Here is a 27,393-nt window from a genome sequence, read left to right as displayed (position 1 = left end):
TAACCTGGGACACTTGAGGTGACAGTGCTTAGGCTATGTATACACTACAGCTTAGGTCAGTATGGTCCCTGAGCAACATAAATGACACCGACCTAACCGCAGTGTGGACAGTGCTCTGTCAGCAGGAGAGCTTCTCCAGCCAACATAGCTACCACTGTTCACTGTGGCTGGAGTAATTAAGAGCTCTGTTCTGTTGCCTTAGAGCATCTGCACTAACAGCAGCTGTGCCATTGTAAACTCTGTAGTGTACGCATAGGCCTAGATCTGTTTGGCTAGGGACAGAAGCTTCTCAGTGAAAGGCTCTCATTTCTGGCATTTTCTCCCCCAGTTGTCTGACATAGCCAATATAACTTGACCTTCAGAGCATGCTGTAAGGCCCTTCAGCTTCCCAGGCTTTCTCTGGTGGGGTTGATTAGTATTTCAGGGAATAACTTTGGCATCATAAACCAAGTCCGCTGTTAATGACACTATTGTTACTAATGATACTATTGTTTATTTATTAACCTCACCTACTTTATATAACGTACCTCTTGAACACAAATGTGAAAAACGGAATGCTTATTTTAGTGTCTTGAGAAGATGCAAGGCTGAAGAACTCCTTGCTTCTCTAAATGCAAATGCTATTAAAATCACGTTTTCAGCAATTAAAGAGCATTAGGTAGAGTCTCAGTTAAGATATATTTACCTCTAAAAATGTATTCATCACTCTCTTCAAAAGTAAAGCCCTAGAGCAAAATGCATGTAGTTGCCAGCAGCTTTAGTTAAAGCTAAAATTAGCCATGCTGATTAAATGGATTTTGCATAACCTTAACCATTAATCCTTCACATTGGTCTTTTGCTTTGAAAAATCTTGAAGCACCAATAACCTAAAGGTGGCTTACTGAGTCACTTTTTAATGCTATTTAGTTAAGATTTAAACCTTTATATAGTAGTTAATATTGACACCTTCTTTTAACAACAGCCAACCACTTCTTACATGTGCTTGACTGACAAAACAGACCTATTAATTTCAAGAAAAGACTAGCAGCACATGCAGAGCAGATAACTTTAATTTAAAGAGTAAAAAGCATACTAATGAGAAGAAATTAGAGGCCACAATAATGTATTCTTCCATTTTTGCCTTTCTCAATGTACAGCATTCCCTTAAAACTTGCAAATAATATTTCCTTTCATGCTAAGTTTTCATTTGTTTTCATTTGGTGAACATAATCCTTATTTTCTAATAGCTAGATTGTCTCCTTATCTGTCTTGGCCCAGCAGGGGAGAAAACCCCATCTGCAGACTTTCCTGGAACTGGAACTTGAGGCTAGGTCTGTTGTGGAGCATAGCTTCTGCTATCCAGGTACTCCCCATGAGCAAGCAGGCAGTGGGGAGGATGTTGAGCTTTAGATCTCCCTCCATCTTCCAGCCAGACATCAGAGGGGAATTAAGTCACTCCCATTAAGGCCTGCAGTAACTTTATCTCATCTTAAGCCAGAGCAGGAGAGGAATTGTACCTCTGAAGGACATCAGAGGGAACAATCATAAGGGGGTAGCCGTGTTAGACTGGATCTGTAAAAGCGGCAAAGAGTCCTGTGGCACCTTATAGACTAACAGACATATTGGAGCATAAGCTTTCGTGGTTGAATACCCACTTCGTCGGATGCCCCTTGGGGTGGTGCAACTTGCGCATCTGCTCCTTGCTCAAGCTATGCCTAATAGAACAGTCTAGCTCTATCTGAGCTCCACAGCTCTCTTGGTAAGGGAGCATTATCAGTAATGGCATCACATGTCAAAGAACAGCTGCACATGTCAAGGAACAACTGTCACAGACAGCCTCACTTGGGAGTTTCCATATTCCTGATAGTTATTTTTTCATCCTTGGAATAACTGCAAGTGAGGCTGCGAGACTAACTGATTCTTCTTCTCCTTAGACACCTTAAGAAATGTCTAAAAGTGAGCTATTGCAGTGCGGTAATGATTATAGATCCCAAGTTGGTTTTGCCAGTCAGGCAACTTGAAGAAGTCAATTAGCAAGCAAATTATTAATTAATTGAGCACTTGATGTTCTTAGTTTTTTATATCAATTAGGTTTTTCTCCTCCATGTTCAAGCATTACTTCATTAATTTTTTAAAATATCACTTAATCAGCAATGAACTCAAATCAGCTGACAGTTGCATTTTGTTTATATATTTAATTAATCAATAGAACCAGATGAAAACCTCCAGCATCATTTATCATGTTATGTTTTGCTGAGTAACTGGCCAGTAAAATTGTTTTCTTGGAAACTAATGATTCAGTGGTTCAAGGGTCAATTCAATAAGAAACTGAAGTTAGCTGAAATAGAGGATTTTCTAACTTTTTTCCCTCTTCTTTTCAGTGTGTGGCCTTGTGGATGATTCATGGTCATATCACTGGCCATCATAATACTTTTCCTTTTTCATCAATGTCAGTCCACTCCTTCGTAGATCACCTTTATCCTGGTAATTCTTCTGCTTAGTGGATCTACCAACAATGATAGTACAGCTGGCCTGCACAGTAACCTCTAAAATTAAGGATACCTAAATATTTCCATCCCATCCTTTTTCAATTGCTTATAACTGTATCAGACTTTCAGCTTCTAAGGAGCATGCTCCAATGGATAGGGCACTAGACTTGGACTCAGCAAATCAGGGTTTTGCTCCCAAGGTCAGCTGCTGATCTTCTGTGTGACCTTTGACAAATCACTTCACCTTTGTGTGGGGAATCTGTCCCTCTGTGCTATGCCCATTTGGAGGGTGGGCAGGGCTTCTGCTAGTATAGCTCCAATGAAGGGACTGTGTTGGGCAGTAGCTGATACTGAGGCACAGAGCCTGTGTGTGGATGGTTCAGCTTCCATTGGATCCTGGAGATGCAAGCTGATCTTGGGGAATCTGAGGGCAACACTCCCTGCTTGTTGCAGTGTTTTCTTCCCCTCTGGTCCCCTCCTGGGCTTTTCTACAGGACAACTTAATCTGGACCCTCATTCTTATTTAATGCAAAACACATAATAACCTAAGATACCATTAATATGCTGTTACATGTTTAAAAAAATTCTGTATTAAGGGGGAAATAAACAAATGGCTAGAAAATTAATGGCCATAAAGTATTCAATGAAAATATCAAAATCTTGCCAGAAACAAAGGAAGTTGGAATAACATTAACCAGACCTTCTCATGAAATGTATTCCCAACCTGCTTGACTGTACTGATATTCATAACTTTCCTAGGAGAACAATAGTTTTGTTTTATTTAAATCCTCTCCTTATATAGACATTTACGAAGGTATGCTGAATGCAGTAATCCAGCAATATAACAATCACAGGCTTTATAAGCAATATCACATGATGGAGCATGCTGAAAGACACACGTATCTTCAGTCTGTTCTAGGCATTACGCCAAGACTGAGTGCTGTAACTACTAGAGAAACATAGATCTCTTAGAGTGTGCACACACATCCTGAAGCCTTCAAAAAAACCTTTTGAAATAATCTGCATTATATGAAGCTGCCTTGAATTGTTAGTAGACTATGTCCTGAGAATGTGTGTTAAAAAAAAAGTTTAGGAAAACTTGTACGCCAGCTATCCTGGCAGTATAACCATGCTAAATCAAACCATTTCAAAAATTATTTTTTAAAACATCAGCTTCAATTGTGCAGAGGGGAACAAGTTAATAAAATTCAGGTGTTTTAACATGCTCGGACTCTGCTTCACTCAATGCTTCATTTTGCTCTTACATGGGGCCTGAGTCAATTTCCATTTAAAAACCAATGGAAAAGCTACTGTTGACTTCACTGAGGGGGGTTTGGTCAGATTCCTATCCCATCCTTATTCCAGACTGGAACATGTTCATTCTATTTGCATGAAGTTTATTATTAAGGAAGCTGATGCCCTTTCTGGAAATGTGACAGTTATATAGAAGAATAGGAACCATATGTGCTTAAAAAAGAGATTAGCAAATACAGGAGGAGGTGGTTTAAAAGAGCAACATGACTGTAGTTTTCTTATATACACGATAGAAAATTTTGATGAGATTCAGTGCAGATAGTAAAGATTCTTCAGGGCCAGACAAAGAAGCATTTACACAAGAGGTCATCACAGATCTGACTGCCCTGATGGTATTCTTCAGTCCACATATTCAAAGAATGAAGTCTTCTTGAACAACTTCTTTAGTGTAATAGACATAAACATGTTTTTCTGTTGCCATGTTGGCAGGGGTGAAAGTGGGCCATTACGGGCCAGTATGGCATACTGGATAGAAGCCGGTACTGGCCTGTATGCAGCCAACGTTAAAGTGCTTTAACATCGCTGCCCCTTTTGCCCCCCACATCGGCAGCCCTGCTACTAGGGACCCTACTGGCAGGTCTGCTGACAGGGTGGGGTGGAGGGGGACTAAAGGGGCAGTGACGTTAAAGTGCTGCCGTGGTAAAGGACCCACCTTAAAGCATTTTTATTTGGGGTGGGGAGGGGGCAAGTTTCAGCTAAAATGTTCAGCCATTTCTGAAAGGAAGGATAGGGAAAAAATACAGTTGTTTTGCCCATGTTAAAATCAAAGTGCTACAAACATTTTGCTGAGGAGCTTTAGTGCCTCCATGATTATGAGCAGAGACTTGAAATTTGGTCCCTGGCCATCCTGATATCAGAAGTATCTTTTGCCATCCCTGTGAAAATTCACCCAAATTTGGTGAAAATATAACCCTTTGAAAAATCGCAGTTGACACATGTTCAGTTAATGCTAGAGTTTAGCAACTAAATTCTCCAAAGATCCAGTCTGCACTGAGCATGCTCCATCCCTTCACAGCTGCTGTGTGTCAACTGGATTGTTCATGAACTATCCCCATAGAGAGATTGCTCCATCCCCAGATGCAGGGGGTAAGCAGGACTTTTCCTGTGACTACCCCTCTTGCTGGTGCTCAATCAGCATGTAGGAGAAGGAGGAAGCAGCCTGAGTGGAAGTGGGAAGTGTGGGGCTGGGACAGGGAAGAGATGTAAGATAGGGGCACCAGGAGCAGGAGCTTTGGAGAGAGAGAGAGAGAGCTTAGGGCCTGGAGCTAGGAAGGTGGTGTGAAGGATAGGAGTAGAGGCAGGAAAAAAAGAATGGGAGCCAGGGGGACTGTTTGTCTTTGTTTAGACTGCTCACAGGAGTGGGCTCCATACAGCGGTAGTTTTATTGACAAGGTTTTCAAATACACACTCTGCTCTCAACAACCCAGCCTAGCTCAACACATACACATGCATGCTTGTGCAAGCAGACCCAGTATACAAGAGTCCCTTCCTGTGCCTCTTGAAGGGACAATTCACCAGTTAGCTAGCAGTGCATGAATACATTAATTTCCCGTGTCAACAAAAGAAGTCTGGGGATGCCATTATTAATGCTCCTGCTTAATAATGGTATTAGGATAGGTCATAGTTCTCCCACTCTTTGGTTTTAAATCTTCTCATATGTCTGGAGTGAGTGTTGCTTCCTGTATTTGTAGGCACAGCCATAGTGCTATCTGGTAATTGTGCTTGCATTGGTTGTAACTACGTCGTCTCTTCTCTGTGCCTGGTGGGCAGTTCTAAGGGCTTGTTTGTATTGCAGTTAGTATTCTTTTCACCTGCCATTTCAGCATCAGGGGCTGTGTTTTCTCATCAGGTGTGGTTGCACTAATAGGAACACACCACAGGGTCTGCGATTTCTCCTAAACCGACTGTCCATTCTTGGTTTGTATTACGTATGACCTGGGTTGTTCCACCAATTCAATTACTGTGGCAGTGTCACTGACCCCTTGAACTTTGCATGTTATGCAGTTAGGTTTTTGTCATGCTCCTCTCTGGTACTGCCATAGACCAGAATGTCATCAATGATGATTTCAACCCCTTTCTGACCCTCTAGTGTTTTATGCACCTTTTCCTGGAATATCTTTTATGTAGATGATATACCAAAGGGCATTATTTTGAAGCTCCATCTTCTGAATGGAGTGTTGAAAGTAGGTAACTTGCTACTCTCTTCATCCAGTCTGATCTGCCAGTATCCGGACTGAACATCTAGTACACTTCATACAATGGATGTAGATAGCTTGTGAGTGATGTCACCTAGGGCAGGTAATGCTTTCTTGCGGTCTTAAGGGTCTATGCATATCTGGATCACACGACTCCAGTGTTTTTCCTTTCTTCTGCAATCATCGAGATAACCCATTCAGATGGTCTGTCCACCTTTTCAGTTATACCTGATTGTTTCATATGCTGGAGTTCCTTATCCACTTTGGGCCTCATTGTTAACGGCAGTCGTCATGATGTGTATACTACCGGCTCTGCATTTGTTGACAGCTTGATTTTGCGATATCCCAGTAGACATCCCATGCCTTCAAACAAAGCAGGAAATCTTTTCTTAATTTCCTCTGCTGTGAAAGCTCCTTTTATGGATTCTACTGCCCTGAGGATTTTTATTGAGTTTATTGATTTTAAAGCTGTCAGTCCCAGCACTGGTTTTGCTGGTGTGTTTATGACACAGAAATTTAGATTTTAACTATTTTCCTTATACCTGCATTTAACATTGCCTTTCCCCAGAATATGGAGTGGATGCTCTGTATATCCTGATAGTCTTGATGACACAGGATATTAGTGTCCTGGTATGGGCTAGATTTTTCTGATATTCTATATCAGGGATGCAGTTTACTTGTGCCCTGGTGTTAATTTTCAAATGTAATAGGTATTTTTTCTGGATCCATTAAGATAGTTACACATGCTTCATCAGTGTCCTCTTCCTTATTTGTATTGGAGCCAAAAATAACGTTGTCTTTGTTATGAAACTCGTCTCCATGGAGCTGTTCTTCAATTGCATGAATTGTGTGCCCCATGTTTTTCTGTTGGCCTGACCAGCATGCTCATGCAAAATGATTTGCTTTGTGGCACTTCACGTATGTTTTTTCCTACTTTTGGATATTCCTCTTGCTTTGCATGCTGCAGTCCACATCGCTTGTGAAGCTGCTGTGCTGTGCTTTTGCTACATGCTTCTCTTTTCATGCTGTGTGAGACTGGACTATCATGATCAATGGAAGTGTTTTCAGAGCATAGGCTCCGACTGTGTGGTGCTCCAGGGCTGGAGCACACCTGGGGAAAAAATAGTGGGTGCTCAGCACCCAGCAGCTATTGATCAACTATTCGGTGGGCCCCACCGATCAGCTGTTCAGCGGTGGGAGGAGGCGCTCGGGGGAGAGGGTGGAGCGTGGGCAGGAAGAGGCAGAGCGAGGGCAGGGCACTGGTGGGAGACGGCAGAGGAGGGGCGGAGCATTCACCCAGAAAAATGAAAGTTGGCACCTGTGAGTCAGGGGGCCCATGTTCCCTCGAAGGACTGTTATTGATGAGAACACAGGGAACACGGGGAGTTAGGCTGGAAGCCATGCAGCCATATGGACAGAGCAATGTACAGGGTTTAATAGAGTCCCACCTGTTCAGCTTAACTGCATTCAGCTTCACTCTTTGCTACCAAAACATGGTAGCAGCAGCCGAGCTGTGTATTCTCTGCAGTGCCGTCGCTGGCAGCGTGAGCCATAGAACTCGGTCTGAAGCCCCCTGGAGCTCTGGATTTTGCAGACACAAACCTAGCCTGATGGACCAGGTGAGAGGAGTTTGAGCTGTACATGGACCTGGCTATTCAGGAGGAAAATAGCAGGAAAGCAAAACCTTTAACTTTATTGGGGAACAAAGCAGAGAGAGCTGCACCACCGTGAAGCTCACCACTGCCTGAAACCTCACAGCAGTCCTAGGAGTGGGTAAATGAGAAGTAGCCCATGCTTGGACAACATTGCAGGGAATGTGGCATGTTCAACCATTTTAGTCATGCGTGCAAGAGGAGAAGTAGATCTCAGAAAGATTCAGTCAGACTTATACAAGAGGGGAATGGCACATCAGATAGTGAAGACCACATTATGACTCCTCTTGGGTCAGAGAATCTAAGAGATCATTACAGAGCATAGAGACAGAGAGCCATCAAGAGGCCAACCCCATAGGGAGAGAGGAGATTCCACAGAGAGATGGTTTCCTGGAGTCAGAGACAGGGGACAGGGAGACAGAGATACGACATTCACAATGTGGTTACCTGTTGAGGAGACCAAACTAACTCAAAGACTACGTAACCTAACCAGCTGAGTTTGTGGTAAAGACGTGATTCCAACGTAGCTGTGTGCTAGCAATAGGGCTATCACCTTTGAAATGCAAAAAACCTGCCCCCCCACCCCCACACAAGGCAAGCCCGTTGCATTCCCACCTCCAACCACAAGGCAACTCCGCAACCCATCACTTATCTAGAGACATAAAACAAACAGACATTTGTTATCAATGATGTTATCAGCACATTTTACCAGCCAATCTTTAGTCTGTTTCGTTTAGCCAATTGTTATTGAATGTGCAGTTTCTGATGCGAGCTTTTTGGGCGGGGTGGGTGTAGTAGGATCACTTGCACCATCCCCTGATCTTCCATTATTAAATACACATGCCTCACACATTTACTCACTCTTGTGTGACTCAGATCCTCTCTCTCACATGCACACACTTGGGTATTGATGGGCAGAGAGCTCATCAGCCAGGGATCTTAACTCTGGTTTGGGGTGGCAGGGAGGGATCAATAAGGCCTCCCTGCTCCTCCAGGCCTTTAGTAAATTGATGTGCTATGTACATGTCTCATGGCGCCGGCCTGGTAGCTGGACCTCATAATCGACTGGCCCGATCTGCTGCGTGACTTCAAAGGGGCCCTGCCACTTAGCCAAGGGTTTGGATTCTGTTGAGGGCAGCAGGATTAGGACCCGGTCTACATGTTCAAAGCTCTGTAGCCTGGCTCCCTTGTTATACTGTTGTGCCTGTATCTGCTGCGCCTGCCTCAGGTTTTCTCTGGCGAAGGTCTCTAGCATCTGAAGCCTCTCTCGTAGCTATAGCACATGCTGGATAGCCACCTTCGCCTGTGTCTCTTGCCCTTCCCAGCCTTCCTTCAGAAGTTTCAAGGATGCCATGGGGTTCTCTTCCATGCAGGAATTCGAAGGGGAAGAACCCCGTTGACGCTTGGGGTACCTCCCATCTGGCAAACAATGAGGTTGGGAGTAGCATATCCCAATGCACAGGTCCTCTTCCACAAATTTGCGTAGCAGGTTCTTCAAGGTCTTGTTAAAACATTCCACCAATCCATCTGTCTGGGGATGGTATAGGGAAGTTCTGAGGGCTCATATAGCTAAGAGATGGCAGAGGTCAGCCATCAAGCGGGAGGTCACATTTGTCCCCTGGTCCATTAAGATTTCACAGGGTCTCCCCACCAGGATGAAGACCTTGATGAATTTGGCGGCTATCTCGGGGCAGTGGCAGTCTGTATTGAGACTGCTTCTGGGTACCTGGTCGCATAATCCACAATCACAAGGATATACTGGTGGCCGGAGGCACTCTTTTTTAGTGGCCCACCAAGTCAGTCCTATTTGCTCAAAGGGGACCCCGACCATGGGGAGGAGGATGAGGGATGCTTTTGGCACTTCTTTTGGGCCCGTGTGTTGGCACTCTGGGCATGAGGCACAAATAATTCTTCACCTCCTGGTGGATACCCAGCCAGAAGAACTGCCGGGCCACCTTTTGGAGGGTCTTTTCTCTTCTGAGGTGCCCTGCCCAGGACACCAAATGAACAAGGTATAAAAGGCCCTGGCCAACTTCCAAGGAACCAGCAGCTGACAGAGTAATTCTCTAGTCTGTGCCTCTTCCACCAGCCGATAGAGGCAGTCTTGCCATATTTCAAACAGTGGGCCTTGGGGAAATGTCCTCTCCCTCCCCTTGATATCTAGCGGTGGCCTGCTCTCAGGCATGACTAAGCGTAGGGTCCTCTCTTTGTTTCTGGATAAAGTCACCATTGCGTTTGAGCTCCAGCTGCGCATCACTGATGGAGGAATCCATTTGGGTAGGTGAGGGAACCGGAGTCTCAGCAGACTCCGAGGGCCTTCCCCCCAGGTCATCATCCCAGTCCCTCCTGAGTAGCCCCTTTTTTGTTGGCCCTTTTCCCTCTCCTGTCGGAGGGTACTGAGCAGACTCTTGCAGTAGTTCTAGGAACCACTGCCCCCAGTTCCGCCCCAGAATCACTGGATAGGCCAGCCTGGGTGTCACACTGACCGAGAGGTCTGCACTACAATGGTATATCCAGGCAGTAGGATAAGAATGTAGGTCTCCATGGACCCATTGTACATGGATGGGGGTTGCATCTGGCTCGAGAGCTGGTACCAGGTCGCCTCAGATGATAGTTTGGCTACAGCCAGAGTCAATCAGCACTGTTGTAGGAATCCCTTCTATGAGCACCAGGACCCTGAGCTTCCCTAGACCCCTCTTCCGAGCCTGGGGACAGGCTACACAGACCTGCCTGTAATTGCAGTCCCTACAGAGGCAACCATGTCAAAAATGCCCCTCTTGAACACATTCATAACAGAGGTCCCTTGCCCCTCCAGGCGGCAAGTCTGTTCTGGTCAGGTCAGCTCTGTTGTAGTTCTTCCAGTGGGGCCTGGTGGGGTTTCCCCCTGTGTTCCTCAGGATTGCGGAGTTGGGGTTCCACCGTTTCAGCCTCCAAGTAATCCTCCATCAGTCCCACCATTTCTGTAAGCATCATGGGGCAGTGTCTATGCACCCACTCCTTACCCCCGGCCAGGAGGAATTGGATGAACTGGTACAGAATTGCCGCTTCCACCACTTGAGTGCCAAACTGCTTGTCTGGCTCCAGCCATTGCCAAGCATAGTCCTGGAGATGTTGAGCCACCGCTTGTGATCTAGCCGCTAAAAGGGACCCTTCACGAAGGAAGTGCTGGCAGTACATCTCGGGGCTGATATCGGTCTGGTCTAGTATGGCCACCTTCACTTTCATAGTCCAGGGCATCCTGGTGGTCAAGGTAGTGGTAAGCCACCTGCGCTGGCCTCATTAAGTAAGGGGCTAAGAGGGTGGCTCAGTGTCCTGCGGAGACTGTGGTGGCCACTCTCTCAAAAGTCATGAGAAAGGCCTCGGGATTGTCCCCGGGCCCCATCGTCGAGAGCTGTAGTGGGAGGCCCAGTGGTAGAGATCCTGGGTCAGGGTCTGCTAAAGGGGTGACTAAAGGCCTGCCTGGCCGTAGTAACACCACCATTTGTTGGACCAGCCTTTCCTGTTGGGCTTGATGCTGGATGACCAACTCCCGCATCATCTGCTGTTGTTGGCTAGTAACCTGCTGCAACAGCTACAAGTGTTGCTGTTGGTGCTGTCCTGCTTGTTGCTGGCGTTCCAGAAGCCATTTCAAGACCTTGTCTGATTCCATGCTGGCGTCCACTAATTTCTGGTCGCTAAAGCACTGTGGTAGTGGAGTGAGGATGAGACCGAGGATGATCAGGAAATGATCCCGAAGATTTTGGACGTTCACCCAGTAGTAGTGTTCTCACATCTTCATGGCAGTGCCTCTTTCTGGGTGTTTGTCGGTTACTAGTCAAGAGCAAGTCAAAAGGGTGGCTGCAGCATCTATTACTAGGTGTAGTCACCAGCACAAATTGCAAAAATAGCAATTGAGGGAGAGAGAGAGAGAGAAAGGGAAAGAGAGAGAGAGAGAGAGAGAGAGAAATGGATGCAAAGAAAAGCCCAGTTTAACTATAAACTCCACTTTTCATTCCATTATATGTTTATAAATGTCTTTAGTACTTTATCAGAAGAGGAGAAATGTGTATGATTTCATCTTTACTATGCAACCATTCAATTTTCTCTGAACTGAACTAAAACATGAGGAAAGATCTAAAGAGCTGAAATTGAATGAGATATTGTATTCATCCAAGTGACTTTTTTGTTAAGTAGACAACCTCTGTGATGATAAAAAGGTCAGTGCTACACCATTATACATACCATATCCTTTCATCTTTTTTCATTTATGTGTTTAAATCAAGCAAGAGACAGCCCATGTCAAAGACTGGATGTATTGAATTTTTTTCTTTTGATTCTATTTGTTTAGCTTCAGGGTCAGGTATGTGTTTTGTGATATTTCCAGAACACCATCATCATCCCCAGACATCACTGCATGTCTGTAGTAGCGCTTGGAACAACAACAAAAATATATAGCATAAGTTATTTGAAAAATAACCTGTATTTATTGGATTCCAAATAGGTATTTAGATTACTTTGTCAAATTAAAGTACTGCTGTGCTACTTATCTCACATTCCAGGTGCTTGCGATAGTGTTTGCTAATATTTTGCAGGATAAAAATGAAGAGTACAATAAACAAGTATTTCTTGCAAAAGCAAAAAAAAATATTTACAATATAATGGCATAGCACAAATCTTTGGAAAAGTAATATCAACTACTCTGTCTCACAGAGTGCTGCTGCTTAATAGTTGGTAGCATCATCTTGCTGATATATGGAAGTGAATTTTATGTAAATACAGTACATAAATCTACTTATATAATGGGATTGCTTAAATCTGACTGGTTTTTCAAGTATGTTCTCTGAAGTGATAGTCAGCGTCATGAGTCATTGTCAGTGTAATTAGAAATAACATTTATATGAGAAAAGAAAACAAAAGATACAGGTTCACTGCTATGAAAGCAAGTGTCACTGTTTATATCTACTTCTGAAAACAAATGTAGTGACTTTGCCATAAATGTAAAAAATGCTGGGCTCATGCTTATTGGTTATAGTCAGAGTTGGCTCATTGCTGAATCAATCTGAGCAGGTTCCTTTGACTAATATAGCTAAATATGTATGACTTGCAATTGAAAAATATACATGTGAAAGCATAGAAATGAAATTATTGAAAATAGAAGGGAAGATCAGTTTTGTCCTAGGCTGCTAAACTTTGGCGAGGGAAGCTAACATTTCAATAGTGCTCATTGCATATCTCTAGTTTGGGGAATAATTTTATATTAATTTAACATTTATTTTGCTTTTATATTGCAGCAGTTCCTAGCCAGCTGAGATTGGGGTGCCATTCTGTTAGCTCAGGAATCGGCAACCTTCGGCACGCAGCCCATCAGGGTGATCTGCTGACGGGCCACGAGACATTTTGTTTACGTTGACCGTCTGCAGGCACGGCCCCCCACAGCTCCCAGTGGCTGTGGTTTGCCATTCCCAGCCAATGGGAGCTGCAGGAAGTGGCCGCCAGCACATCTCTGCGGCCCATGCCTCTTCCTGCAGCTCCCATTGGCTGGGAACACTGAACCACGGCCACTGGGAGCTCCTGGGGACCATGCCTGCAGACGGTCAACGTAAAACAAAATGTCTCGTGGCCCGCCAGTGGATTACGCTGCTGGGCTGTGTGCTGAAGGTTGCCAACCCCTGTGCTACGTCCTGTAAGACAGTTCCTGGTTTGAAGAGTTTACAATGTAAAAAGATAAGGCAGACAAAGACTGGGAGGAGGAACAGAGGCACAGAGTTCATACAGCAAGTCAGTGGCAGAGCTGGGAAAGGAGCCTAGATTTCCTGAGTCTCAGTCCAGTGTCCCATTCACTAGAGCATATTACCTTCTCATTCAAGTGATCTGCTTAAATCAATATCTGTATACTCTAAATCTACCAAGGGAATGTGAGGGCACCACATAGAACTAAAACAGAACAAGGTTTCATAGGAGGAAAAAACTTGCCCCAAACACAAGCTACTACTTACCTGTCAACAGAAGGGAAGCTACCCTTCCAAAATGACCAGCATGTTAAATAGTGACAGATACTAACTCACATTCCAACAAGTATGTCAAAGTAAAACACTTCAGCCTTTTTCTCAGTCACCAGACCTAAATATTTTTTAAAATGTTTTTATCATAAAACAGAAACAAAGCATCCTACATATTTATACGTTTGACATGTAGGATCAAATTTTCAATAAAGCCCAAACCTGGCCTCCAGTTCTGTGCAGATATTTGAGCCTATGCTCAGAAGTGATGGACTCTATCACTTGCATGGATAGGAGACAGCTTTCTGAACTGTAAATGTGATGGTGCTCAAAAATGAGAATGCAAATTACAAATCATAAACAATTTGTATGTGTGGTATGCCTGCATATCAATGGAGGTCAGGTTTTGAAAATTTGGACCGTATGTCAAATACATAGACATTTTTGATGTTTAATTCCTCATTCTTTCCAAGCAAAGAATTAATATCACAACCTACGTGATAAATCAAAATCACTGACCTTGATTTTCAAAAGTGCTAAGCACCCAACAGATCCCGACTGGTGAAAATCCTAGGAGAGGGAAGAATGAGCTACGGGTGCTTTTAGGCACTGTCCAGTATTAATTGTAAAAACATACTATATTCACATCTTTTTTCCTCTTCCAAAAAGGAAAGAGGATTCAATCAAATCCACTTAAGGCTTTTAGGTTTCCTTGTACACTTACACATGGAAATATGCTGGGTGTAACAGTTTCTAACAAAAAGAACGAGGAGTACTTGTGGAACCATAGAGACTAACAAATTTATTTGGGCATAAGCTTTCATGGGCTAAAACCCACTTCATCAGATGCATGCAGTGGAAAATACAATAGGAGGATATATATATACACACACACAGAGAACATGAAAAAATTGGGGTTGCCATACCAACTCTAATGAGACTAATCAACTAAGGTGGGCTATTATCGGCAGGAGAAAAAAAACTTTTGTAATGATAATCAGGATGGCCCATTTCAAACAGTTGACAAGAAGGTGTGAGTAACAGTAGGGGTAAAATTAGCATGGGGAAATAGTTTGTAGTTTGTGTCAATATTCATCCACTCCCAGTCTTTATTCAAGCTTAAGTTAATTGTGTTCAGTTTGCAAATTAATTCCAGTTCTGCAGTTTCTCTTTGGAGTCTGGTTTTGAAGTTTTTTTGTTGAAGAATTGCCACTTTTAGGTCTGTAATCGAGTGTCCAGGGAGGTTGAAGTGTTCTCCAACTGGTTTTTGAATGTTATAATTCTTGATGTCTGATTTGTGTCCATTTATTCTTTTGAGTAGAGACTGTCGGGTTTGGCCAATGTATATGGCAGAGGGGCATTGCTGGCACATGATGGTATATATCACATTGGTAGAAGTGCAGGTGAATGAGCCCCTGGTGGTGTGACTGATTTGATTAGGTCCTATGATGGTGTCCCTTGAATAGATATGTGGACAGAGTTGGCAACGGGCTTTGTTGCAAGGATAGGTTCCTGGGTTAGTGTTTTTGTTGTGCTGTATGGTGTGTGGTTGCTGGTGAGTATTTGCTTCAGGTCGGGGGGCTTTCTGTAAGCGAGGACTGGTCTGTCTCCCAAGATCTGTGAGAGTGAGGGATCATCCTTCAGGATAGGTTGTAGATCCTTGATGATGCGTTGGAGAGGTTTTAGTTGGGGGCTGAAGGTGACGGCTCATGGTATTCTGTTACTTTCTTTGTTGGGCCTGTCCTGTAGTAGGTGACTTCTGGGTACTCTTCTGGCTCTGTCAATCCGTTTCTTCACTTCAGCAGGTGGATATTGTAGTTTTAAGAATGCTTGATAGAGATCTTGTAGGTGTTTGTCTCTGTCTGAGGGATTGGAGCAAGTGCAGTTGTATCGTAGAGCTTGGCTGTAGACAATGGATCGTGTGATGTGGTCTGGATGAAAGCTGGAGGCATGTAGGTAAGTATAGCAGTCAGTAGGTTTCCGGTATAGGCTGGTGTTTATGTGACCATCGCTTATTAGCACTGTAGTGTCCAGGAAGTGGATCTCTTGTGTGGACTGGTCCAGGCTGAGGTTGATGGTGGGATGGAAATTGTTGAAATCATGATGGAATTCCTCAAGGGCTTCTTTTCCATGGGTCCAGATGATGAAGATGTCATCAATGTAGCGCAAGTAGCGTAGGGGCATTAGGGGATGAGAGGTGAGGAAGCGTTGTTCTAAATCAGCCATAAAAATGTTTGCATACTGTGGGGCCATGCGCGTACCCATAGCAGTGCCGCTGACTTGAAGGTATATAGTTATGGGTAAGGACAAAGTCACAAAGTTCAGCCACCAGGTTGGTAGCTGGTTACTGCAGCAAAATTGATTAAATACAGCAAATATTTTCCTTTAAAAGTTATATCAAGCTAGTTTGCCCATGCACTTCTACCAACTGCTTGTGAATGCTTGGAAAATCTAGGCAGCTATCTCATCCAGCTTTAGCAAATAGGTGTTGGCCCAGAAAACAGTGTTTTTTGTTTTTGTTGTTTTTTTTTTTTCAGAAGAGGACCCTTCCCCTGGCCATTAAGTATTCTGGGTTGTTTTGCATTGATTCTCAAATCCATCAGCTGTGCTGTACATTGTTGACACTTTTAACATGACAATTTATTGTTGTTTTTGTGCTTGATCACTTAGAAGGCGAACAATCCAGAAATGCTAGAAAACAGGACAATCTGAAGCAGTATATAAAAAAAGCATGGGTCTCCACATGCAAGGTTTGATCTATGCATATGCAAGAGTCTGGACCAATACCCAGTCCGACCTACTAGTGGAATATTATTGTGGCAGTAGCAACAACCAGCTTTTGAATGGCCAGTTCCATTTTAAACTTCATACAGAGGAAGGTAGCCCAAACATTAATGGCACAGGACCACTCATTTGGCAGTATCAGTCCAAGAACTACCATGGCTTGTGAAGGCTCACTACTAACATGGAATGCCACTTTGTGGCTCCTACATTTAGCATTTGAAAGTCCATGCTAGAACATAAGTACAGTTTGTCTAGTGGTACTGAAAATTGTACTGCACGTTGTGATCATGGGTGCTGACTCTACGAGTGCTCCGGGGCCGGAGCACCCAGGGGGAAAAAAGGGTGGGTGCTGTGCACCCACCAGCAGCCCCTTCTATCAACTCCCCCCAGTCCCCTAGTGCATCCTGCCTGCCTGTGGGCCCAGCTGATCAGCGCCTCCCCCTTCCTCCCAGTGCCTCCTGGCTGCCACAATCAGCTGTTTCGTGGCATGCAGGAGGCTCTGGGGTATAAGGGGGAAGGAGTGAGGGCATGGCACACTCGGGGAAGGGAGCAGAATGGAGCAGGAAGATGTGGGTCAGGAATGGAGTGGGGTCGGGAAGAGGCAGGGCAGGGGGGAAGAGGCGGGTGAGGGTGGGGCTTTGGGGGAAGGGGTGGATGGGGGCAGGGTCCTGGGGCAGAGCCGGGGATCGAGCACCCCCCAGCACATTGGAAAGTCAGCGCCTGTGGTTGTCATTACCATTAGGAAAACCTTCTTCAGCTTTCCCTATCACCCCACCACCTTCATGATCCTCTCCTTCATTGGCAGGTGGTCTTGCAGCTATGTCTCCCAGCTTTCTGAAGTACTTTCTGCCAGCTAAACATGCTTCACTCTTTTAACTTTTCTTCATAAACAGATTCCTCCAGCTGCATAACAATTTGTTGCTGTTCTCTGGATATCCTCCTGGTAGTCTGTTTTTCTGGTTATAAACTGCCCAGAGCTAAATTCAGTATTCCACATGCGGTGGCACAGAGCTGCATTAAGATGGGCATGTGACATGACTCTGATTAGTCAGCCTAAAGTTTCACTGACCTTTTTGCTGCCATATTGGATTGCAAATTCGTGTCTAATTTCTCAATATTTTTATCTCTATATCTCTTTTGGCATTATTGTTCTCCAGATTTCTACCTCTCTAAATATTTTTCAGTTTTTTTACTCAGATATCATTTTGCCATTTTCCAAGTTGAATCTCATTGTTACATTCCGTCCATGTTTCTAATCTAACTCTGCCCCTTTGTATTTTCTCCATCTTCAGTTGTGTGCTCAGCTCCTCCCATTTTAATATATCTGCAGATTTCATTAATGTACCATTTACTCCCTCTTCTAGCTCATTATTGAAGCTATTAAACAGGATTAGAAGTAATTCCAATCTGCATACTGCACTGAACAACTCCTCTCAAAGTTATTGTTTATCATTACTCTTCACCGCAGTCCACATGACTTATCTTCAAACCAATTTGAATTAAGTTTTGAGAACAGGATTTTCAAACACTATTGTGACACTGATGCCAGGTTTTGCCTAGGCTGCAGACATTAGCTAAGAACTAACAAACTCATAGCTGAAGACCAGACCAGCTCATCTGTATTTTATTTTTGCTTAAAGTAGGTATTAGTCATATAAGAATGTATTTAGTGCTTAGACTCTAGGAACTGCTTGTAAATTGCTGCATGCATTAAACTCACTTGTAATGTCAGTATTTCATGCAATAAAAAATATATAAGTTTTGCTTTATAACTTTGAAAATGTTTGCTCTGAACTTGTGACCCCAGGCACTGGAATTGTCCCCCTGCCCATTCACAAGGATTATCAAAATCAAAAGGGGCCATCAAGAACATCGCAATACAAAGGATTGATTAATGGCCCTATCGCACGTTGGAAATGTTACATGCAAGGAAGCTCATCCTGTGAATTTAAAAGCTTAATGAAGGAAATAAAACAAAGACACAGGAAAACTTTCTATCTCTCTTTGCTGTTTTGAACTCTGATAGGACTAGAGACTCTAAACTGAGGCAGAGATCCCCAGGAGTTAAGCCTGGGTCTGCCCTGAAAGACAACTTTGAATTGACCGATCATTACAACTCTAAAACAAAACAAAACAAAACAGGAGTACTTGTGGCACCTTAGAGACTAACAAATTTATTAGAGCATAAGCTTTCGTGGGCTACAGCCCACTTCATCGGATGCATTGAATGGAACATATAGTAAGACGATTATATATATACACATACAGAGAAGGTGGAATTTGCCATACAAACTGTAAAAGGCTAATTAATTAAGATGAGCTATTATCAGCAGGAGAAAAAAAACTTTTGTAGTGATAATCAAGATGGCCCATTTAGACAGTTGACAAGAAGGTGTGAGGATACTTAACATGTGGAAATAGATTCAATATGTGTAATGACCCAGCCACTCTGTCACTCTTAGGATTTAGGTAATAACTTATTTGTGTGTATATGTTTGCTTGCTGTAACCTGTAAATAACTTTTTCTTTTTACTAGTTAATACACCTTTCAATGTTTTATTACAGAATTGGCTACAGGTGTTATCTTTGGTGTAAGATCAAGGGTACCGATTTATCTGGGGTAAGTGACTAGTGTCTTGGGACTGGAAACAACCTGAATATTGTGTGATTTTTGGTGTAAGTGACCATTTATTACTAAGTCCAGTTTGTCTGGGTAGCAAGATAGACTGGGGAGCCTAAGGGGACTGTCTGAGACTCCATGGTAAGACAAAAAGAAAAGGAGTACTTGTGGCACCTTAGAGACTAACCAATTTATTTGAGCATAAGCTTTCGTGAGCTACAGCTCACTTCATCGGATGCATACTGTGGAAAGTATAGAAGATCTTTTATACACACAAAGCATGAAAAAATGGGTTTTTACCACTACAAAAGGTTTTCTCTCCCCCCACCCAACTCTCCTGCTGGTAATAGCTTATCTAAAGTGATCATTGTAAGGAGAGTGACCCATTTTTTCATGCTTTGTGTGTATAAAAGATCTTCTATACTTTCCACAGTATGCATCCGATGAAGTGAGCTGTAGCTCACGAAAGCTTATGCTCAAATAAATTGGTTAGTCTCTAAGGTGCCACAAGTACTCCTTTTCTTTTTGCGAATACAGACTAACACGGCTGTTACTCTGAAACATGGTAAGACAGGTATAATGATCCAGGAGTGCACATCTGTTACTGGTTTGGTGAAATCTAATTATAGAACACATCACCAGTTTGGGGTGTCTGTCCTGTTTTTGACAGTCTGCCCTGAGGCTGGCACTCGCAGTCGTGGGCCTCTACAGACTGCGTGACAACTATATCATAAGATTTACTAAAATTCGGATACATGACAGTTTAGTTCCTGCTTGCCATTCATTAATTTATGCAAAAACCAATTGTTTGTCTGGAAGTCCTGAAGTTATTTAGTACCTTTATTTTCTCAATATCTGTTCCATTGTTTTACCTGGGACAGTAATTCAACTTGAATGGCAATTTCCACTTTTCAGACAAGCCTCAGGATCTGTGAATGTGCATATTTAGCAGTTTCAGTAATACAGTCTTGCTTCATAAGCAACTCTGGGTCTGTTCTGTCTTTGGACTGGAGAGTTGAGGAGAAGAAACTTGCATTTCCATACCACCATACTGAAGTGTCTGTCGAATTGTGTCATGATGAGAATTAATTTTTTTAAATAACAATAATCTGGGATTAGAAAAGGCAGATCCAGTCAGGGATAGTTCATTTTAAGGATACATCTTTGTTTATAATAACCAGTTCAGCCCAACCGTACAGACAAAATACCAAAGCAAAACTCTGCTGCCTTCATGACAGAGCTTGTGTACATTTACACAGCTTCAGCTGCACCTATGCAGGTGCACCACTGTAGCACTTGAATGAAGACTCGACCTATGCCAAAGGGAGGACTTCTCCCATTGGCGTAGGTACTCCACCCCCCTGACAGGCGGTAGCTATGTTGACAGGAGAAGCCCTCCTGCTGACATAGCACTACCTACACTGGGATTTAGGCCCGTATAACTCAGAGGTGGGGAAACTACGGCCCATGGGCCACTTCCGGCTCATGGGGCCATCCTGCCCAGCTCCTGAGCGCCTGGCCTGGGAGGCTGTCCCCCCTCCCCTGCAGCCAGACTGCCGCGCGGTGCAATATTCTGGACAGCGGGGCTGCAGAGCCCGGCCTGACCCACTGCTCTGTGCTGCGCTGCGCGGCACGGCTGCCTGTCCTGGTGCAGCCACGCCGCCAGCCACTGGTGCTCCAAGCAGCGTGGTAAGGGGGCAGGGTGTGGGGGTTGGATAGAGGACAGGGGAGTTCAGGGGGTGGTCAGGGGTGTGGATAGGGGTCAGGGTGGTCAGAGGGCGGGGAATGGGGGTTGAATGGGGGAAGGGCTTCTGGGGGGGCTGTTACGAAGGAGAGGAGAGGTTGGATGGGGCGGTGGGGGGCGGTCAGGGGACAGGGAGCGTGGATGGGGTAGGAGTCCCGGGGGGGGCCTCAGAGGGCAAGAAGCTGGGGGGTCGTATAGGGGGCCAGGGCTGGGCCATGCCTGGCTGTTTGGGGAGGCACAGCCTCCCCTAACCGGCCCTCCATACAATTTCAGAAACCAGATGCGGCCCTCAGGGCAAAAAGTTTGCCTGCCCCTGGTATAGCTGCATTGCTGAGAGCTGTATATTTTCCACACCGCTGAGCAAAATAGTTATACGGACATAAATTGCAAGTGTAGGCCAAGCCCCAGTGAGATACATACTTACTTGATTGGGTTGGTGACTAGCCCTTGAACTAATTGCTTTCAGGCCTAACTGACTCAGTAAAAAAAATCCCTATCTGGGTACATCAAAGTAAGGAGCAGCTCAGTCTTGTTCTGGGAAAGCCTTGTTCAAGTCCATCCAGCTGAGCTGTGGTCTGTCCCACTGCAGGTTTAAAAAGAAAAATGAGTCTGGTCTGGAACCAATGTGAATTCGGGTCTGGATTTGAATAATTAAATTCAGCTCTGGATTTGTATGAGGCTGCAGACAAAACACTGGAATATTGGATTTCGCATTGGATTGGGTTTGCTAGAGTGGGGAAAGAAAAAGCTGGGAGTGAGGCTGGAACAGTTTGCTACTAAATAGCACGGGGGCAAGAAGAGACTGTCTCCAAGCCCTGCATCTTTCTGTCTCTGCCTACTTTTCTGACCTAGTCGGTTATCTCATCACCCCACACCCGCTCTGATTGAATAATGATGGCAGCTTTAGTCCACTTCTACCACAACTGTGTCCAGGCCCCTTTTCACCTAGGATATTCTCCTTGAACTGGTTCCCCATATCACTGCCCTCTGTGGGTTCAGATCCTTCCTTAAGACCCACCTCTTTCACAACACCTACAAGAGTCAACAGTGATTCTTTCTTAAATAACCTATTTTGTATGTTTTACAGAGCTGCACATTCTTACTCCAGTGACAACTGTCTGCCACTCCCATTGTTTAATTCACCACGTATTATGTCACATATGAAATTGAACTGTGTGTTCTACTGAGCAGGGACTTTGTGCAATTTACAATCTTTGTGAAGCACCTAGTGTAATGTTGACTGTTGTAAAATTATACATAGTTATTCTGATTCATGCACACCCATTAATCAAGATTTAGTATGTCCCAGGGTGAGTTTCATAGTTAACACATAATGCTCACCTTCTTGGATATTGAAAGGTGCTATTTGGTATTAACTGCTGTGAACTTAAATTAACACTTTAACAATTTTATCGGTACATATCTAAGAAGGCTGCTTCCATGGGAAGAGTTGCTAATACATCACATCGTTCCCCCCCCCATTTATAAAAAATGTGTAAAGGAGAATTGATGTTTGACACTACCATACATCAGCACATGCTTTTGGACCATGTTTGTATGAACTGCCTCATTCCCCTTTAGTTCCTCCATGATTTGAGGACTTCAGTAGCTCAGACATAGGTGAGAGGTTTATTGCAGGAGTGGGTGGGTGAGATTCGGTGACCTGCATTGTGGAGGAGGTCAGACTAGATGATCATAATGGTCCCTTCTGACCTTAATATCTATGAATCTATGAAGGGCTATTACCTCTAAGGAGCGAGCAAAACTTTGAGAGATATTTGAGGAAATGCACTCCTGTTGTGAAACAATTTATTTTATATTGCATCAGCACAGTCTGGCTCTACAATGTGCACCTTTGGAATTAATGCAACTGTTCTACAACTTTAAACTGACCTTTTTTCTGATAAAAGTTGCTTGTTTCATTAAAAAAAAACGACAACAAAAAACTAGTTTTGGTAAGAGATTGTACATAACTGCATACATGATTTTCAGGCAATGTCAATTTTTTATCTGACTTACAAGGCCATATAAATTATTATTAATGTGCATGATGCATTGCAGTGGTAGGTGTGTTTGTAACAGATCTCCACCTGGAAAGGTTTATAAATCAAGGGTACAAGCAAAGGCAAAGAATGCAGCACAAGACAGAAATACAAAGAGTTGGGTGTCATGGCTAGCATCTGAATTTCTCAGGAGGCGTATGTAGCCCATTGGTCCAATAAACGGGGATACTGACCTTAGCATAAATCAATATGTGTTTACTGTAATCCAGAGAGGGAAAACAGCTCTTGCAGTGTCTGAAAAAGAAGTTGCAATAGTGCCATCTAGCGTGCCATGTTTGAAGTTTCACACATATCAGTTAGCTAGGGCCTTTATAGTTTTGAGTGTCTGTTTACAAAGGGCCTCCTCAGACTCTCCTTGACCAGGTGCAGTGAATACCTAACCATAGATAAGTAGAGGAAACATGCAGCAGTCACAAGCTTGAATGTTACAATCCCACACACTGGGGGCAAGGCCCTTACTACGTGCTGTAATGTGACAAAACCAGACCAGATCTGGGCCATGTACGGAGTGGGGACGTGGGGGAGGGGGACTCAGTGCCAGAAAAAGAGTGGGGTCCAGGTTTGAGTGACTTACAGGAAAGTGGGAGGAGCTTCTGTCTGGGTAGCTCAGCACCTTATTCAGAGTAAGTAGCTCTAGGTATGGGTAATCTAGCAGCTTACATGGGCAGGGAAGGACAGAGGCCTGATCTGGACAGCCCAGTACCTTGCACAGGAAGGAGCTACTTGTACACAAGGCCCTTGTAGCTTGCTGCACTGCTGCCCCTCCCCGTTTCGTGTGCGTGGGAGGCTGAGCTAAGCCTCTGTGTTCAGATCATGAGACATGTAAGATATGGTTGCAACAATTTGTCCTTCAGAGAGTGAAGCTGCTCAGGGTTTATTTTTCTGTGTTTGTGTTTGATACAGAATCTGCTTATCGCAAGTGGAAGAGCAGTCCATCCAGGAAGCACGGTGTCAGCCCCACAGGAGGCCCAGATCCACCAGCCACATGGCTTCAGCTACTACTGCCTCCTTTGCTCCTGCCCCTCGTGGCTGGCACCCAGAAGACATTTCTTTCCCCAGTGGATTTGCTTGGGGTGCTGCTACAGCAGCTTATCAAGTTGAAGGTATCAGATTTCCACATGCCAAAGGAAGGGAGGAGGGTGTTAAATAGTTTTGAAGCAAAGATGGGACCCAAGTCATGAAGTCTGGATCCAAAAGTCTCCAATAACGAGAGGACAGGTGGAGGGGATGGGATTCCATGTTCCGTTTTGGCCCATTGCATAGTTTTTAACTCTTTTGCAGCTCCACGTGACATTTCTCACTTAACTGCTCCTTGCCCTGAACAGTTGGGGTGGGAAAACCTATCCCCAGATCCCAGAAACAAGACCAGATGGCAGGTGGGGAAGGTAAATATGCATCCCTCCTCCTAGTGATCAAGGTGGGAGAAGGAAGCAGGAGCAGGTTACATTCCCACTAGGCCTTCACTCTCGCCTTTCTGTTGGGGTAGACATGAGCAGATTGCTTGGCTTGCAAGGGCCTCCTCATGCCCAAAGAAGTGAGAACAGGTGTTCATGTAAGTTACAATCATAATTAATTCCCCAGAAGCAGGTGTTGGTGGGAGAGGCACAAGTAAGAACCCATCTCCTGGAAGTATGAAGGACAGCAGACTGGGAGGTCAGTGCTAGGCCTTTGGGATCCCCTTCCACAGTGGGCAGGATTTTCCTGTGCTCAGAAGAAGCCCTGCCTACATTTTCTTGGACTTCCATGATAGGGAAACTCACCCACTGGTGCCGAACTTCTTCTGTGACCTGCCTTTAGAAAGCAGAGCTCAGCCATCTTCCATTTGTGAGCATGTGCTTCACATAAACATCCATAGTACCTGTTCAGAGGACTGAAGGACAGTGATCCTCTCTGGTGAATCCCCATGAACAGATGGAGGGTAGCTCACTTACCATTCCAGAGATTGTGAGAGGGGATGGGATAAGGCTCCCAGACCTCCCACATGTGTGTGGGGGTAGCTAGGGCTTGAGAGACCAGAAGGGTAGGGACACCAGACCCAAAGCAGTTGTTGGCTTATGGATGAGGGGGCAATGTAAAGTGGAAGCAAGTATTTGTTGGCTGGCACTATGGGGAAGTTGGGGGCACATGGAATCAGGTGTTAGTGAGAATGATGTGGACAGAGGAGGCTAGGGGAGCAGGTTTGGAGTATATGAGGTGGGTGTTGGAGGCTGTGGGGTTTGGAGGGAGACAGGATCCCTGTAGGAGAGGTAGGTGGAAGGAGAAAGTAGAAAGCAGGTTGATGAGAAGATGGCAACACTTCAGGGATTTGGAGGAGCCTCAAGCAAGTGGTCTGACTGGGGCAACTGGAAGAAAGGTCGCAGGGGAACCCTTGAAGACCAGAGAGTGATAATCAAAGCTTGGAGTAATGGAGGGAAGGAGATTGGGGCACTATGACCTCTTCACTCTCTAAAACCGAAGAAATACAATATCAGGTTTAAAACGCCATCCTTGGGGCTTAATTCTAAATCCTTTTCATATCCCTCAAGAGGGGCAAGTCTCACTGAGTCTACCTCTTCTGCCAGCATGGGTCCCCTTTAACTTGTCTTGCTGAGCTAGGCTCTTAAAACTCCTCTAACACACACACAGGCAGGACCACACCCAGCTGAAGATCAGCTCTGGGAAGACTCAGCTTAAGGACTTGCTCCAGCACTCAGATATCCACCTCCCTTGGAGTGCAGATCCAAAGATATATTATGAAATTCGCCCCCTCCCTCAATGTGGAGGGAGGTGTACACACTTCTTGCCCCCCCAGTTAGAAGTTACAGAAACTGGGTTTAATACTAAACAAAACAAATGTTACTAACTATAAAAGGCAGAGTTTAAGTGGTAAAAGGGGTAACAAACAGAACAAAGCAGATTACTAAGCAAATGAAATCAAACATGCAAACTAAGCTAATTTCACTAAAGAAATTGGTTATAAATAGTATTTCTCACCCTAGATATTGTTGCAGGCAGTTTGCAAAGTTTCTGTGGTTCAGAGTTCCAGTTATATTCCGTTTCAGACTGGACCCCTGTCTCATCTGGCACCCCTCCTTGCCTTCCCCTTTGCAGTCTTTCTTCTTGGGCAGACAGACCATGGAGAGGAGGAGTCCTGTTTGCCTTCCTCTCCACCCTGAAATAGGATTTACATAAGGCGGGAATCCTTTGTTTCCCAAACTTGACCCCCCCTTCCTCTACAGTGGAAAGTTACAAGAAGTCCCAGATAACCTTTTAGTATCAGGTGACATGACCACCTGACTCTGTAGGGCCCATGTAGCCATTCTTCACAGGCTGACCCACCTGTTCACAGGAAGACTAAGCTCTTTTACAGTCCATTGTCCTTGTTGATGGGCCATCCAGCTTGTCTAGCTTTTCCATTTTTGTACCTGAAGTGTTAGCAGTGGGCATCACCCAGAGTAGCATATTGAAATACAGATACATAGTCTATATTCCTAACTTCAGATACAGAAATAATACAGGCATACAAATTGGATAATCGCATCGAGTAAAATTATAATCTTTCCAATGATCTCTCACAGGAGCCATCTTGCATGAAGTATATCTATCTGTTATGTCATATTCATATCATAGGCATATTTTCATAAAGAATATGGAATGACACGTCACACATGAAATTTAGTCAGTTCACACTCATCAACAACATGCGCCATAGACTAATGAAGGCCACATTGACAAAGTGGGTCATTGCACATACCCCAGGTGTAGATGTTGGCTGCGAATATTCCTTCACCAGTTCAGAACCTGTCCTGTGGCAGGTCAAATCCCAGTTGTCGAATGGTCAGATCAGCAACAAGGAAACCATTCCAAACTTCTTCAGCTGACCACTCAATGCGCCATAGGGTTGCTGTTGACAGATTCTGATCTGGCAGTCGAGACAACAATGGACACCTCAACTTAAGTTGGCCTCTGGGGTGACTAAAAATGTCTGTGTACAGTTGGAGCCCTGGGTTGGCACGTAGCTTCTCCACCAGTCTGGCTATAGACTCTCTGCGATGAACGTGTGGAGGGGCTATATGGCTCAGAACTGGGAGCCATGGAATACGAGTGGGGTGCACAGTGCCTGTGATGGTACGCATGGTCGAGTTCAATTTGACATTAACCAATTTAGTGTGAGGCCAACAACACTACACAGTATTCTGCTGAGAAATAGCACAGTGCCAGAGCCGATGTGTGAAGAGTCTGTGTGCCTGTGTCCCATGTCAAACTGGCTAATTTGCTGATTCGATTATTCTCAGTCCTGATTTTGGCAGCAGTATTTTTTAGATGGTCATGAAAAGTCAAAATGCAGTCCAATGTGACACCAAGATAGACAGGTTTTGCCTCATGTTTCAGTTGTTTGCCCTTAAGAAAGATGTCTAACTCACCATTAGTGCTTGCATTGTGGAGTTGGAAGATGCTCAAAACTGTCATGGTCGTACTTGGTTGGAGGCACCAACTGCTCCAGTAGGCTGCCATCTTGGCTAGGTCGGTGTTCAAGATGTTCTCCAATTTGGTGAAGGAGAATGACTGGGTCGCACAGTAGATGTCATCTGCAAA

At 44.4% G+C, this 27,393-nt stretch overlaps 1 protein-coding gene across 5 annotated transcripts in view; it reads left to right on the top strand.

The window, feature by feature from the left end:
- LOC102947298 (cytosolic beta-glucosidase) overlaps positions 1-27,393 on the top strand; it is an 88,688-nt gene that overhangs the window by 20,296 nt on the left and 40,999 nt on the right. For 3 of the 5 annotated variants that reach the window (XM_043544580.1, XM_027820577.3, XM_043544581.1), the window contains exons 2-3: positions 18,957-19,011; positions 23,722-23,921. In XM_043544580.1, the coding sequence (XP_043400515.1) occupies positions 23,804-23,921 (118 nt within the window). In that variant the 5' untranslated portion in view covers positions 18,957-19,011; positions 23,722-23,803. Of the gene's footprint in view, positions 1-18,956; positions 19,012-23,721; positions 23,922-24,099; positions 24,204-27,393 lie in introns of those variants that run through there. The other 2 variants (XM_043544579.1, XM_007058111.4) reach the window with 2 other exon arrangements.

This window comes from Chelonia mydas, chromosome 4 (assembly GCF_015237465.2).
Source record: "Chelonia mydas isolate rCheMyd1 chromosome 4, rCheMyd1.pri.v2, whole genome shotgun sequence".
NCBI lineage: Eukaryota > Metazoa > Chordata > Testudines > Cheloniidae > Chelonia > Chelonia mydas.
Note: the sequence above shows the minus strand (reverse complement) of the source record. Positions and strands in the feature narration are given on the sequence as shown.